The following is a 15226-nucleotide window of genomic DNA, read 5'->3' as shown; positions in this document are numbered from 1 at the left end:
AACAGGCGCATATTGGCGGAGGTCGTCTACGTGGGCTGCCGCCGTTTCGCGCTGCTCTGCGCCACACCACGCTGCACAGCGCCGCTGTAGACACTTTCTTATTTCGCTTTTCCGGCGCCAGCGTGCTCGAGGCAGCGCTCAGCGGCGGAATCTGCGTGCACCGCTCCACGCTGCTCATCGCAGTTCTCCGCCGTTCCGCGCCGTGCGACTTTTGACCGGGCGTAAATGGCGAAGATAGCCTGGGACGGACGCTAAATACTTATTTAGTGAGAAGGTTCACGTGGGAGATAATAAACATATTTATCAAGGGTTAACGTTTCTAGCTGGAGATTCGGGTAAGGTACTTTCCGACTGCCGGGATCGTAACTACTACTAATGCCAGGCTGCGAGTGACACATCGTATTACCGTTGCTATATCCACTAGTTCATGGCGCTCACTTTGCATCCCTCCAAACCTTCGGTCGTCTTGTATCGGTGAGCGATCCGCATATTGCATGCCACGCCGCAATAGAATGCCACTCCTAGCTATGACGCGTCCCCTTTTGCGCGCAAGATCAGCAATCTACTGCTGCTGAAGAACATCCCGCACTACGAAGTTGACGTTCGTATGCGGATCCTCAGGCAGTACGTTATAGTCTGCCGCAACATCCTGAAACTTCACCTAGGTCTCGCGTGCTCCCCCACGCCCGGAACTGTCCTCTTTGCTTGGCATATCCTACCGCCGCATCCCCGTCCTTGCTATCGGCAATGATGTTTATTGCGATACAAGCCTCATCGCCTCCGTTCTTGAACGCGCATTCCCTCCTGAACAAGGATACGGGACACTGCATCCGGATATAAGAGGTGTGTGATATGGTTAGATAAACCGCACAATTCCTGTGGGTTGCTGATCACATTCGTTGAAGGCTCTAAGACCAATCCAGGCCTGCTTACCTTTGAAGCCATATCTACCACATACGCTGGAGAAAAGTTGTTTCAGCTGGCGGTTGCTGGCCTGCCGTGGGAGGCACTTCCGGACGCCTTCATTAAGGACCGGAGCTCGGTATAAGATTATGCAAACGCTCATCCATTCCTCCAGCTTATTAGCGTTTATATAGTTCTTTGGAGCGCCGATTGACCCCCAAGCCATGGCTGCTCGTCGGCCTACCGCGTTCAGCACGCTTTCGTCACATCTGGTACGATAGTCTGTCTTCGTGCAGTATACAATCTTCATGACATGCGCCATCCTTGTAGTCCCTTCTGGAATCTCAGCTCACCGATGGCCGCGAATGGCTATTGAGCACCGACTCTCCGAGCGTGGCTGACATATCAATTCATTTCATCTATAACTGGATCGCTCCATTCCCTGCAGTCAAAAAATCGAATCTGCTTGACGCGCACAGATTTCCTTTGGCCACAGCGGTATGCTTTTCGGAACAAACATTCTTACATCAGCCCGCTCACATCTCACATCTCAGTGGCTATCTCGCGTTTCGATGTTCCTAGCACAGTCCAAGAAGGCTGGCAAGGGTGCCGTCACCAAGGCTACCGGTCAGGAAGCTGCGCAGCTCATCACTGCCACGTCGGGGACCGTGCACGCTTTAACATTTGATGCCGTTGAAGCGCAAAGGCTACAGGTTACGGCTGGGATGCATGTTGCAATCGCACCCGAGGATACAGGTGCGACCAGCGAATAAAATATGGGAACCTTTCAGTTGATAAGTTCGATTAGGCCGCAACGTGGCCACTTACGGCAAGCTGGTCGGTTTGAATCGTTCAGAGATTGTCATCGAAACCAAAGGTACCGAAGGCTCTGTCCGTTGTCATTTCCCTAGGATTGGTTTCACTGTCAAAGTGAACGAGAACGTGTTCAGCAAGGTGGTCGACCCTGTAAAGAGCAAAATCTGAACGCACTCTAGATCTAGCAAGGACTCATCCATCATGTATTATACACCGTGATGAAACCTAGTGGGTCACGTCCGTCGCAGCTATCTTTGAACCATACACAATCGGTCCACCTCCGTTTGCCAGGTAACCAACTCGTCGCCCCATCCACCTATCCTCCTCATTTTACCGCCTACATGGATCCCTTCTGTGCGAAGCCGTTCCCCCTCGTGTTTCCTAGCTGCGTTATGATTCGTGATGCACCACCAAACAATGCTCTCGCGCGAGAAAATCCCACGGAAAGACTCTTCGCAGCCCGGGCTACAATCCTCGCATAATCCACATAGCCGCAGGAAGGTCCGCCAGCAAAGCCGCGGAAAATACAAGAGGAAGGGAGGATCCAGCCCTACCACACGCCAGCCACGTCATGATATGTCGACGCGGGGTATGTAATGTCGAAACTTACAAATAATGTCCGTCGCACTGTCGGCTATCATGGGTCCAATACGTTTGGTATAGTTACCGTCGACTACCCAACCGGGGCTTTGACCCAAAGCGTCGACGACTTTAGCACGGAACTCGACTGTCGATGTCTTCTGCCATCCGGGGCACCAAAACAACCTATCCAACGGTACGAAAGGGACGCGAAGTACTGCAGCGAGCTGTTTTCCTAGCGTTGACTAGGTGGTTTCTCTCCGTTCTCAGCGCACACTATAACAAGTGAAATGCCTCGCTACCTTGCCCACACCTGCATCTTGATTGTCAAAGCGGCACCTATAACAACAGAAACTCGAGGCATACCACTGTTGCCAACTATACTTATGCGATAATTGCCCTGGCCATCACCCTTGAGCGGAGGAACCGACATCGTTGTCTCAATCAGACAGGTTGACTTGCAATTCACCGCTGTCGCAATGGTAAATATACTTGGTAGGAATGACTCCTGCGGGTCCGCCATAGCACGTGATCGCGGTTTCGCATTCATTTTACATATTTGGCAACGGATTCCGCGGCGTTCGGCAGTATGCACAGTAGGGAATTTCGGATCTTTGACGAAGCGGAACGGTGCCCAGTCGCATATGTGAGTTTCATATACCGGTTGCACTGGCATACATCATTGATACACCATCCACGACTATAACGAACAGGTGACAATAATCAGCACAGAAAATAGGAGTGGTACAGGTGGGCAGTAGGGAGGACGCACTTTTCGCGAGTTTGACCTGAAGATCATTGCTTCCAGTTGTATGGGAAGTTGGGTAGTAGTGCTGCAGCTACACGTCTGCCTTCCTCAGCTATGGTGAAGTTGATGAGACGGCCGCAAGATCGTGGCGTGCCCATGTATCATACCTAGAAGATTGTACGTCGAGCATGCATTCCACTATGCACGGTCACAGATCAAACCGTACGAGATACAAAAACGATCGCTCACTGTATCCATTACATCGATTTGAATTCCAATCTCATTAAGGTATTGTCGAATAGCGGGAGGAGGCATGGCCACGGTTTTCCCTGTGCCTATCAGAAGAATCTCTGCAAAATGGAGCGTTGCAAGAGGTCAATCTGTGTCGTTTCTGCTACATGCCGTGCAGACTTTCTCACCAGGTTTAGGAACAACTATGTCAAACACTTCGAACCGTTCCCTCGTCCATTTTGTCAAGTCTTGGGGGATATCCCATAGCAAGACCTTGCCCTCCAAAAAAACGCACGGTCCGGGGATCACCAGGCCATCTTGAAGTTGTATACCATTAGAGGTCATGGTCCTAACCTGTACCGCAGGAGCAGGTCCGCCAGACAAAATGTTCTCGAGACCAGGTTGGCGGACAGGATGGGTTGAATGGAGCGCGCGACATTGCTGACCGCGGCGCAGAAGTGTAGCACAAGCCTCCGTCTGGCGGCATATCCGAAGCAAGTTTCGTACGATCATCGAGCCCAGCCTCGGAGATTCGCTTCAGCCCAGCTTGAGTCCTGTTTGACAGTGTAGGTATGTTACCTGAGCTTGCTCAGGTACCTCTCAACCCGGAAATTAGTAAGCATTTTGTGCATCGCGGATTCACTGCCTTTACTAGCTACTGCCATGTGACAATTATGCACTTATCATCACGGATAATATACTGCTGCATCGCAAATGGGCCAATTTACATGCAAGCGAAGGTGGACTGGCGGGGCACCCGCCAATCTTTCCAGTAGTAACATACGTTTGAATTGAATCCTGGCCTTCGAGCGCGATCCGAAATGGCTGTGCAAAACAGGCGTCATCCGGCACGCGCGTTGCAGCCGTTGCTCAGTATCCTTCCGCTGGCCCACTTTCCTAGCCTCACGACACGATGCCTGAGGCTTCTCCTGCGTCGGCTGCACCTGCGCAACAGAGATCCAATGAGTCAACGGGCAGTAGAGTGTTCAGCATTATTCAGGTACAGTGCAGGCCTCCGGTTGAAATAATTCTAGCTCAACGTCCTGCATAGCAAATTCTGTTTGCATGGCTATTGACTCAGATAAGTAAGTCCCTCTGCATCACTCTAGCGAATATGAAGTGTCTCACATGAACATTCTAGTCTCTAAGTTCTTCGGGGGTGGACAAAAGCCTCCAGCGACAACTCCACTACCGACCACTGATTCAAGTGTTCCCGTTTCCACCCCTGGGCAGCTCAACCCTTTCAATGGACCACCGATACATGCACATCTGCATCCGTCTTGGCCGCTCGGTTCGCGACTAGCCATGCATGTGCATCTCTCGACCTCGCCGCTAGGCGACGTATTCTCCAAGAAATGGACTTCCGGATATCGCGGAAATCCAGATGCCGATCTTCCCTCGTTCGTTTGGGAAAATATCACCTTTGGAAACTGGTCGGAGACCCGATTTGCGGAGTATGAGGTCAAACTTCCGCAGGTAAGTGACAACTCCCGAAATTCAATCGTGCATGATTGTGAGGAGCTGGGGGTAGGTTGTTCAGCACAATGGATCTCTATGGGCAGATGTCTTTCTTGTTAAAGAAGCCGCAAGTCCTGACCCGTCGAGTCCCAACTTCGAACCTTCATCAGTGCATCATATCCGTAAACGTGAGGCTCCGAACAGTCAGTAGCGGATGCCATACTGAATTACAGCCTCTGTACAGTCTTAACTCCATACCTTCCGAAGATGAAAGTGCGTAAACAGAAGAAATTGTTGGGTGCTTCCGATGAGGTAGACGAAGACTCGGAGGTACGCTCATCGAAATCTTTCTGTTATCCTCTGACAGCCATTTCAGCCCGAAGACGACGTCATAGTTTCTCATTGGCACCCCGTATGTTCTATCTATCCCATTCGTTGGAATGTTTCTCAATCAAGCGGCCTAGAACTTGACATTGGCTCTGATATCCCAGAGTCCGGTCCTGCCCTACTCGCAGCTGCCGCCACCTATCGCCGAACGTTTGTACAATGTGCTATCTCTTTCACAACCGTAAATATCCTCTGATGCCCGCTACAGATGTTCACCTTGTTCCGGAAGCACGAGATCAGACTGGAACAATTGGATATTACAAACCCATCGTGTACCCCAACGACTTCTGGCACCTGCGCGAGCAGTACATCGAGATTAATACTACTACACCAACTCTTCCTCTGCAGATCGTCTTCCAACCGATGTCGTACCTCAAATTCCAGATGTTCGCAAGTCTGTCTGTGGGATTTGCAGAGGCTGCCAAGAAACAAGGCAGCGGAGCTGAACTTGACGAGGTTCCCATCCCTTACCAAATTAAGGGATGCATGTACTGAATCATTGGTGCAGATAAAGAGGATGTTGACAGAGACAAATCCTTACTTCTTGGCTTTAACGGGGATAGTTAGTGTCCTACATATGGTGTAGGTCAAATCTAAGTTTATCACGTTCGGGACTGATGTTCTACAGCTTCGAAATGCTCGCGTTCAAGAACGACGTGTCTCATTGGCGTAATAAAAAGGAGCTTGTCGGAGTTTCGGTTCGGACGGTAAATTGCGATAATTATTCGTGTCCGAACGCAGCTAACTCGATGCATGTCATGCATAGATCGTCACCAACGTGTTCGTACAGATCGTGATTCTGCTTTACCTATTGGACAACAACAAGGACACAAGCTGGATGATAATCATGAGCTCTGGCATGGGTGTCCTGATAGAAGCTTGGAAGGTATGTGTGTCACCCTCAAGGTCATCGTAAACCGAATGACGATCTTCAACCCTGTAGATCACTAAAGCTGTGGACATACAAATCGTGCCATCACCTGCCGGGTCCACGTTGCCTTATAGAGTGGACATCAAGGACAAACACGCGTTGAGCGATGACGAGAAGAAGACCCAGGAGTAAGCATTACTACTCATATTTGCCAAGATTCGCCTAAACGGTCGCTCGAAAGATATGATCAACTGGCATTCCGCTATGTGTCATATGTGACAATTCCCTTGCTAGCTGGTTACAGCATTTATTCGCTCCTGTATGAGTCGCATCGGGGCTGGTACAGCTTCGTGATCTCGACCCTTACCTCGTTCGTATACATGTTCGGATTTGCGCAGCTCGTCCCGCAACTCATCATCAACTACAAGCTCAAGGTCAATTTCAATTATCGCGGAAAGGTCTAGGAACTGATAGACATTAACAGAGCGTTGCACATATGCCCATGAAAGCGATGATATACAAGACCTTATCTACCGTTGTGGATGACCTCTTTGCGTACGTCCTCGGAGCATTCTGCATCCAAATCCGTTGGAGCTGAAAATATGTCTAGTTTCTGTATCAAGATGCCGATCCTTCACCGACTAGCATGTTTCCGTGACGATGTGGTATTCCTCATCTTCCTGTATCAGGTATTCCCGCGGCGTTGTTCGTTCGGCTCCTCACGTGTTGACTGAGTTGAATCGCCAGCGCTGGATATATAGGATAGACCCGAAGCGGGTCAATGAATATGGGCAGATCATGGAGAACGAATCAGCGGCCGCAGAGGGGATGGGGTCAGAAAGGGCTGCTGAATCAAAGAAGACGCGATGAGCATGGCGTTACGTGCTTCAGACTGACAGGCCAATGGTCCTCGCTCACGGGAGTGGTCGATGACGGAACAACTGAGCCATTCATCTATGTATATCCCCGCTGCAAAACAGCCATTGTACAAGTAGCATGAGTACATGTTCAGAGCAATAAGGTTCGGGCTCATTCGCATGAGTCGGAGTGGCGCACGACTTATATGATAACTTGAAGACCGACGCCACTTCGCCTTTTGCTCTGCTCATATCTATATAGCATCAACTACCTGCCAGGTCTTCCGAGGCTCTTTGCTACCTTCACCTGGTCAAGGTCCCCTATAGAACCCGTTGAGCCGTCATGGCCACAGCAGAATACGCATGTAAATGTCTGAACATCAGAATACAATCAAGCAGCCCTCCAGGGGCCTCACCATTGCGCGAGGATCCAAATTACTGGGCGCTTTATGTGGGGGAACAAGGCATCGCGGTGGTTCGTTCATCTACATGACTGTATGTACAGTATGCTAAAGTCGAGTAGAAACATACCCAGGTGACGGTGAGGACCCGCTCGAGACCCAGCGCACCGCAGCGGTCTGCATCCGACTCAACCCGGCTCGTTTCGGTGACCTGCCTCATCTGCAAGATCATCGCATATAGGGTCCTTCAAGACGTACCAATTGACGTCGCTGCGGTAGAGGGCCCTCTGTTACCTACCGATGATTGGGTAGAGCAAGATGTACTGAAGAGTAGTACGGGATGGGTTGAGGTCTGCAGGTCATGTTTGGTGTGTGACAGCTCCCATTGTTGCGTATGCTGTTCTCATTATGTTCTGTTTAGAATGGGGAAGACATCCGTGATCTTGAGCGCTCGTCTGCCTATTCCTCAATTTACGCCGTGGTTCTGCCTCGAGATGCGCTCACTCCTGGCTCACCCGTCCCTTCATACGAGCAACTCTCGCCCCCCCTCCCCACCCCTTCCGTCGAAGTCAAGCATCTTCCACATCTTCCGCCGCTCCTACCACCTCCTCCCTTCACTCCCGCTCATCCAGTCTTTGCTCACTTTGCTGAGCTTGCAGCTGCACGTTCGGAGGCGCTGCGCTCTGAAGCCGAGGAAGAATTGGCCGAGGTCGTGCGTAGGAAGGTTGATCAGGTACTCGAAATGGAAGCGGATTTAAAACGGCAAGTTGAGATGCTCTGGCGCGCTTTCCGCCGCAATGCAAGCGACATGCAGCAACAGCGGCCGGAGAAGTCGCTGTTCAGGAGGCGAACGGATAGTGGTGTATCTCCTTGGCCACGCACACCCGATGCCACAGTACCTGATGCCGCGCCCGTATCCATACGGGACTTCAACCCAACGCCAGCGCCAGCAAAACATGCCCTATCGTCTTCCAACGCGCCTCGAAAGTCTGCCCTGTCGGCTACGCTGTCAACATCGACCTTCCATCATCCCGCATATAAGGAAGAGAAGAGCAGTTCCGGTTCCACTCCTTTGCTAGAATCCCCATTACCCATGGATGGCAACGGCCGACCGGCTTGGCCCGGACTGTCTAGGTCCGTCCCGATTGGAGTTAAACGCCCGGAAGAAGATACGCCTGTGTTACGTGATGTGCTGCGGCGGAACATGGACCAGAAGGTGGACATGGCTACTAGTTTTAAGTACGTTCTCAACCTCGAGAGTGAAATCGAAGAGCAACGACGAGGTCGTGCGGAAGCGGAAGAACAGCAGTCCAGCGGAATTCTGGAAAACAATACCATTTCGCATCGAGTTAACTCGCCAGACGAACCTCGGGAGCGTGGACGAACCCGCACACGAAGTAGGAGCAAGACCCGCGCAACGTCAGCAGACAGGAGTAAAGACGTTAAGGGGAAACGTAAAGTGACTTTCGATGTGAAACCCACTGTCGTCACCATTACACGGGAAGTTGAGGCAGAACAGAGGGCAGAGGAAGTCGCGAACGCGGAAAAGAATGCAGGAGGTTCGTGAAATCGATATTTACCTGATGCATGGCTGATAGTGCATCAAGATATGATTTTTGAACTCGACGAGAGTGGTGCGGCAAAGGACGACAAGGAAAGTATAGGACTCGTTGACACTGCATCGTCTTTATCGGAGGTGGACAAGGACGCTTTACCCCTGGTCGACTCGCCGCGAGCTCATAGGAAGAGAAAACTACTCAGAAGGTCGCAATCAGACGCGCTTGGATTACCACAATCATTATCGGCGTTGCGACCGTCCTCTCTCCCTGCTCCGGCCTCTTTGGACCGCCTCCGTGCCGGGCCGCTGTATTCGGAGAATCGTTCCGCGTCAGCATCAAGCATAGATGTGAGCCCGAAGGAGCAGGCAACTGGCACAACTATTTCTCGTGATGACAGCATAGAATCTCCCCTAGATCCTCGAGAGGCAGAGATTCGTCGGCTAGTTGCCGCCGATATACCTAGCCATCGTTCAGCATGGAAACGCGACGGACTTGCCTGGCAGACTTTCGTTAGACGTCGCGGGGGAGCCGCTAGGTATCCTGACGCCAGTATGATAGCAGAAGTGGATGAACAGGAGGATACGGACGTCAGTCTGCAGGATGAAGACGAAACGGAAGAGGATACTAGCTTGGACGAACAGGACGGTGAGGGTATGTTCTGCTCAAAATAATTGTCATACTGATTGTACCATCATGCAAGCAGAATGGAATGTACATAGGGACGAGGGCTTATCCAAGTCCTTGCCGATCGCGATTGGCCCAGTGGGAAGACAGGCAGCCTCGTATGATTATCAGGCGAAGACTTCTCTGTCTGATCACCCGGGGGTCCTCGTTCCCGCCTTGCGCTCGAAGGGTTTAGCGTCCTCGGCTGCACTGCGTAAGGCATCATACGCAGAGCGGGATCGTCTACGCGAGACCGACCCAGGCGCCCTGGACTTCGCCGCAGAGGATGACGATGATTATGAAGACGATAGTTCGACTGTCGTCGGGACGTATGTGGGCGAGAGGAGCCGCCAGCGTGCTTTGAGAATTCTTGAAGCTCGCAGCAAGATACCTGATTCCGGCATGTGGAGGAGCTTGGCGTCCTGACCAAGCATCCGCGGACTCTCCTGGTAAAGCATGGTTATGAATACGGCTTTCATCGTGCTAATTTTATGCTTCCAATAATGTTTCACTTCGTGTCGCTCTGGACTGTAGCGCAGCCAGCAGCAGACTGTATTTTGTCACTCATGTAACGCACTGCTATCATACGACTATGCGCATACCCAAGAACCTCTCGTTGGTATATACATCTGTGTTGAGATTCGATGACTTGCTGCCGTGCGTTACGAGCCGTATTGCACCCGTCACGACCCGCTCGTCGGAGAAGATTGTCAGACGCAGACACATTCACTTGCGTGCCAACCACGAAGAAGGATGTGGAGTGGAAAAGTAGTCGGAAAGGGCACTGATGATCCGAGATTAAGGGAGGCAAATGCGGCCCGAAAGTTGCGATGAGGATAGCTGCCTGGATAGTGAGAGGTGGTCATTACGAGACGAAAAGAGATACATGTGCGAAGAAGGCATTAGCGAGCTTTGGACCCTGCTTGTCCCTTCTCCCAGACTTGTCTCCAAAAATGGGCCGAACGTCCAGGCTTTCTCAGCGTCAGGAGTGTATGCACTACTGTCGTCAACAAGGCAACACTGCCCGCTTGATGGGCTGCGGCCAGCGGGACGGGGACCAAGTAGAGCAACGTAGAGATGCCAAGCAGGACCTGAATGTTCGCCATGCCAAACGCAACGGATGCCATTCGCCGAGTAGCCGGCGGTAAGGCTTTACGCAACGACGGACTGCGTGTCGTGGCGAACAGAATACCAGTGCATACATAGGTCGTCATAGCCTAAAGAGTCGTTACTGATCATCCTCAAAAGCTAGTGACCGGACGCACAAGCACGCGATGATCAAACTGCACTGTTGTCGGATTTTCCAGGAGATTCCGCCACCACAGATCAGAGAGGTCTGGAGATTTTGCGTATGCGGGATCAAACAGCTCATCTGTCGGTGGTACAATATGATTGCCCATCATAGGGAATTCATTGTACACCAGTCCAGCATCGAGGCCAGCGACGAAAGCACCTGGGATGGATCAGAATGACACCAATTGCAGAGTGAAGAAGCCCACCAGAGAGTGCAGTCAGGAACACAAGGCAAGTCAAACCTATTGCGCCGAGCTTGAAATGCTTGACCAGAGGGTTTTCGAGTACGCGTCTCCATGATTCTTTCGTTCCACTCCATGGACCGCCATGCGCATATCGAGAATCCAACAAAATGGCCAAACCCTCGTAAAACATCGCCGCGTACAACAGGAATGCTGTCCCAAGGTGCGCTGCCAGTCGGTATTGCGATACTCTGGGTACGGCGCCGGGAGTATGCATGATCGATTCTTCAAGCCCGGACTTGACCATGTACCAACCTATGATACCCTGCACGCCGATGAGCGCCCCGAGGAACGTCAAGCGGCCCACGAGTCGGGCAGGAAGTTTCTTTCGGAGACCGAAGTAGGCGAACGGAAGGACGAAGGTGATACCAATCACCCGTCCCAAAACTCGGTGACCCCATTCCATGTAGAAGATGCTCTTGAACTCCTCCAGTGAGATATTATGATTGAGCCTAGTAGTGATTCAGCTATTTCGTGAGAGGTAGTGAACGTAGGAAGCTTCACATCTTGAATTCCGGGGTAGCTTGGTACTTTCGGAATTCCTCCATCCAAGCATCTTCGGATAGTGGGGGCAGAATACCAGTGATTGGACGCCATTCCGTGATGCTTAGACCAGACTCGGTGAGCCGCGTAACGCCTCCTACGACGATGACGGCAAAAACGAGCGTCGAGGATAATAACAACCAGTGGCCCACCATCGGAGGGGCCAGTGGGGGAGCTGTTTCCTCGGAGGCTGCGTTGGACGAGAAGAAGCGAGGCTCAAGGATACGGCCGCGTAAATCTTGTCTCGCAAGGGGAGAGGGCGTTTGGGACTTGCCCCAAACACCAGCTCTTGATATTGGACGCTTGAACGTGGCGACTAGGGAGGAGCGGTTGCGGCGGAAGAGGTTGAGCATTGGTGCATCCTTAGTGTTCCTCGCGACCAACTCCACTGGCCGTAAAGCCCGACAAGCAGCCCTGGCAAGCATTGCTGGCGCGCTCTAGGGGTTCAAACGAAGAAAGCCAGGGGAAAGAGTGGTGGACGATGCGAGTGACCAATGTCATCGTGAATATTTGCAGCTCGGCCAGACTCGCGCCGCGACGCGATCGACCGTCGTCTGACACAGGCCTCGGCCTGTCTACCTCTGCCTACAATGTTCTCGATAGCACGCGCTATTCGATCGCGGTGTTCAACACAAGCATGGCAGTCGTTTTCCAGACGCTATTCTGCACCTGCAGACCTCACGACAGACGGGGAAAGGACTATCTATGCTAAGCTTACGGATAGATTCTCGCCGTCGGAGCTACTCGTTCAGGACGTTTCTGGTACGCACACATACAACTATGCGAACTACTCTGCTCATGATACTAGGTGGTTGTGGATCGTTCTATGCGATTACCATCGCGAGCGACGCGTTCAAAGGCCTACCGATTGTCAAGCAGCATCGCCTAGTGAATGACGTGCTCAAGGAGGAGATCAAGGGTATACACGGCCTGCAGGTAACAGTTCCGCCGATAGCAATATACCTTCCGGATCTGACCGTTGTTTAGCTGAGGACAATACCAAAGTAGTCACGATGGCTCTCGCATGGTGCGCCCTCGTTCTGTTGCATCTTTAACATATCTGACGGTGCTTGTCAGCTCTCCCACTGTATCTTACTGCACTTGCTAATCAGTATACCTACAATCTATCGCGCACGACCTTGTTCCATTGCACTTGTAACGCTAGGCACGATCAACTACCCCAAGAACAAATTCAAGCTATAGTACTCGACTGTGTCTCACATAGCGCTATGCTCGAGGGCCCAAGTAAGCATGGGAAGTGTTCTTCCACGTTCGAGGGTGCCCTGTGTGTCGAGCGAGAAATGTGCTTTTTTGCGCTTCTTTGTGGAGATGGCCTGCCCATAGATCGGTCCAGCCGTTTACGGGCGGACGCGCAGAGTTTTCCGAGGGTTTGAAACGGCGGTGGGTTAGTTACACAGCCGGAGTATTTCATTACAAACTACGTTTGTACATTTTTCTTTATGAAAATCGATACCAATTGTTAAAATCCCCGTCAAAATTGGATCTTTACTTGAAATAGAGAAGTACATTATGTCTACGTATGGAAGGTCACCTACCATATTTAGATATATTACTACACTTTTATTGTAAGTGCAAACCACGTTTGGACAGCAATTTGAGGATGAAGTATAAATCATCATAAAGAAAATTGTACAAATGTAGTTTGTAATGAAATACTTTGGCTGTGTTAGAAAAAAGGCGATGCTTGATAAGTAGAGATTCGATACTTGATAAGCAGAGAGAGATGACGTCATGAGCTACTACTCGCATTACCAAGCTCATCTTCCTGCAGATATAAGGCGATATGACTCTGCATGCAGCAAAGCGCTAACCACTTACACCACAAGACATGTCGTTAACGAAGATTTTTTTCACCGGAGCAACTGGTACGTAGTGCACTCGGACTACGTGTATGATGACGCGGGACTCGCTAAAACTGAATGTTTTATAGGATACATCGGAGGTTCTGTTCTGACGCGCTTGCTACACCACTCCCAGAGGGATTTCCTTGAAATCACTGTGCTCACTCGTTCATCTGAGAAGGCGAAGAAATTTGAATCGTTCGGGGTAAAGGCGGTAGTGGGGTCTTACTCAGATCATCACATTCTACAAGAGCTTGCCACGGTCTCTGACGTAGTCTTTGCGTGTGTGAGTCGCATGCATCGGATCATGCGAATGTGCACTGATTTCACGTACATAGGCAGATGCCGATGACCTCGGTGCCGCTCAAGCCATCCTCGCCGGGCTTAAGTTCCGGCATGAGAAGACGGGCAATATCCCAATTCTGATACATACCGTAAGAAATCCAAGATCATCTCTTGCGGTGTGCTCTTGTTGAACTTATCTTCATATCTTCAGTCCGGAACTGGTGTTCTGAGTGACAATGCGGAGGGACAGCGTTCCACGGATATTGTCTATCATGATTCCGATGTTCTGCAGATGGCTTCGCTCGCTCCTACACAAATCCATCGCGACGTTGACTTGGCGATACTCGACGCGGATGCGGCCGGTGCGTGTCATTGCTCAGTAGGTTTGCGCGGACTGTTTGAGTGACGTCTCATAGGATTCCTGAAGGCATACATTGTCTTGCCTTCGACTATTTGGGGCCTAGCGACAGGTCCTCTATTCGATGCTGGCATTTCCAACCCCCACTCAATTCAAATCCCAAGTCTCATCAAAACAAGCCTTGCTCGCGGTGTTGCTGGTGTAGGCTTCCCGCGTTATACGATGAACATGAATGCTTATCCTGAATCAGATGGTTGGCGAAGGAAGGAACATGTGGCCGAATGTTTGGATTGACGACGGTGAATTGCCATGTAACTCCGAAGCTAGACGCAGTACTGACCGCAGGATAGTCGCTGACCTGTACATCGTGCTCTTTGATTATGTCGTTGCGAACCCTTCATATAGCGGCCATGGAACAGATGGCTACTACTTCGGAGCAAACGGAGAGCACGTGCTAAAAGATGTCAGTAAGGCCATAGGCGAAGCGCTAGTTGCTCTGGGTAAAGCAAAGACTGCGGAGCCAACGCCGTTTACCGAGGAAGAAATCCAACAATACTTCAATGGGGTGAGCTGGATGTATCTGGATCAATACTTTGACGGTGGCTGATATCTCGCACAAGTCAAAGTACCTTGGAAGTAATAGCCGTTGCCGAGCGGACCATGCGAAGAGCATCGGTTGGAAGCCACGCAAGACGACGGAGGACATGCTTGCCAGCATCCACGCAGAAGTAGAGAGCATTGTGAAGGAAGGTGCATCCTTGGAGAACATGAAGCTCAAATGAGCTCGCTGAAGCCCCTATGTATATATATCTGCGTAACGGCAACGTAGATCATCATTGTACCGATGTGTAATTGGTGTAGTTGGTGCTGCTGCAACGACGCGACCATGGTGATTAATCTAAGGCATGAACCTGTGATTGCACCCGCCGTTGTTACCTGTAGCTGACCATCTCTAGTAATATGCTGCGAATCGTAGGCCTACATTCTGGACTACCTGCGACCGATTCGGACGCGAACGGCACCGGACAGGATCCGTCCGGCTAACCCGGGCTGACATCGTCATGCACGATCGCACCGCCCGTAACCCGTCATAGTGGATCGCGTTCTCATCCGCCTATGTTTATCCTCAAATGCCGTCCAGTGGACAGTTGCCGGGAGTCCTCCACTGCC

The 15226-nt window shown here is 51.2% G+C and overlaps 7 protein-coding genes across 7 annotated transcripts; 4 read left to right on the top strand and 3 right to left on the bottom strand.

Annotated features, from left to right (window-relative positions):
• Positions 1–427: 427 nt before the first annotated feature.
• On the top strand, positions 428–1887 carry PUNSTDRAFT_43613 (uncharacterized protein; the record flags this gene model as incomplete). Its single annotated transcript, XM_007382288.1, has 8 exons — positions 428–474; positions 526–601; positions 666–843; positions 906–1042; positions 1098–1175; positions 1234–1401; positions 1458–1659; positions 1712–1887. The coding sequence occupies 8 exons, from the start codon at positions 428–430 to the stop codon at positions 1885–1887; spliced, it is 1062 nt and encodes a 353-aa protein (XP_007382350.1).
• Positions 1888–1967: 80 nt separating this feature from the next.
• On the bottom strand, positions 1968–2731 carry PUNSTDRAFT_63998 (uncharacterized protein; the record flags this gene model as incomplete). Its single annotated transcript, XM_007382287.1, has 3 exons — positions 1968–2269; positions 2330–2543; positions 2654–2731. 3 exons carry the CDS (start codon positions 2729–2731, stop codon positions 1968–1970), a joined length of 594 nt encoding a protein of 197 aa, XP_007382349.1.
• Positions 2732–3093: 362 nt separating this feature from the next.
• On the bottom strand, positions 3094–3790 carry PUNSTDRAFT_64765 (DUF498-domain-containing protein; the record flags this gene model as incomplete). Its single annotated transcript, XM_007382286.1, has 4 exons — positions 3094–3158; positions 3214–3244; positions 3296–3396; positions 3466–3790. The coding sequence occupies 4 exons, from the start codon at positions 3788–3790 to the stop codon at positions 3094–3096; spliced, it is 522 nt and encodes a 173-aa protein (XP_007382348.1).
• Positions 3791–4405: 615 nt separating this feature from the next.
• PUNSTDRAFT_65311 (cleft lip and palate associated transmembrane protein) lies at positions 4406–6863 on the top strand (the record flags this gene model as incomplete). Its single annotated transcript, XM_007382285.1, has 14 exons — positions 4406–4753; positions 4809–4923; positions 4980–5065; positions 5103–5147; positions 5200–5272; positions 5331–5578; positions 5631–5704; positions 5751–5829; positions 5889–6008; positions 6066–6181; positions 6235–6427; positions 6478–6548; positions 6604–6682; positions 6741–6863. 14 exons carry the CDS (start codon positions 4406–4408, stop codon positions 6861–6863), a joined length of 1770 nt encoding a protein of 589 aa, XP_007382347.1.
• Positions 6864–10375: 3512 nt separating this feature from the next.
• PUNSTDRAFT_63864 (cytochrome oxidase assembly) lies at positions 10376–11904 on the bottom strand (the record flags this gene model as incomplete). Its single annotated transcript, XM_007382284.1, has 4 exons — positions 10376–10690; positions 10739–10926; positions 10973–11460; positions 11513–11904. 4 exons carry the CDS (start codon positions 11902–11904, stop codon positions 10376–10378), a joined length of 1383 nt encoding a protein of 460 aa, XP_007382346.1.
• A 237-nt stretch (positions 11905–12141) lies between these two features.
• Positions 12142–12538, top strand: PUNSTDRAFT_65270 (bola-like protein; the record flags this gene model as incomplete). Its single annotated transcript, XM_007382283.1, has 2 exons — positions 12142–12313; positions 12360–12538. The coding sequence occupies 2 exons, from the start codon at positions 12142–12144 to the stop codon at positions 12536–12538; spliced, it is 351 nt and encodes a 116-aa protein (XP_007382345.1).
• Positions 12539–13400: 862 nt separating this feature from the next.
• PUNSTDRAFT_132902 (NAD(P)-binding protein) lies at positions 13401–14838 on the top strand (the record flags this gene model as incomplete). Its single annotated transcript, XM_007382282.1, has 8 exons — positions 13401–13437; positions 13503–13699; positions 13752–13847; positions 13910–14060; positions 14115–14257; positions 14307–14355; positions 14407–14621; positions 14677–14838. 8 exons carry the CDS (start codon positions 13401–13403, stop codon positions 14836–14838), a joined length of 1050 nt encoding a protein of 349 aa, XP_007382344.1.
• Positions 14839–15226: the final 388 nt, after the last annotated feature.

This window comes from Punctularia strigosozonata (genome assembly GCF_000264995.1).
Source record: "Punctularia strigosozonata HHB-11173 SS5 unplaced genomic scaffold PUNSTscaffold_4, whole genome shotgun sequence".
Lineage (NCBI taxonomy): Eukaryota > Fungi > Basidiomycota > Agaricomycetes > Corticiales > Punctulariaceae > Punctularia > Punctularia strigosozonata.
This window is presented reverse-complemented; position numbering and strand designations above follow the sequence as displayed.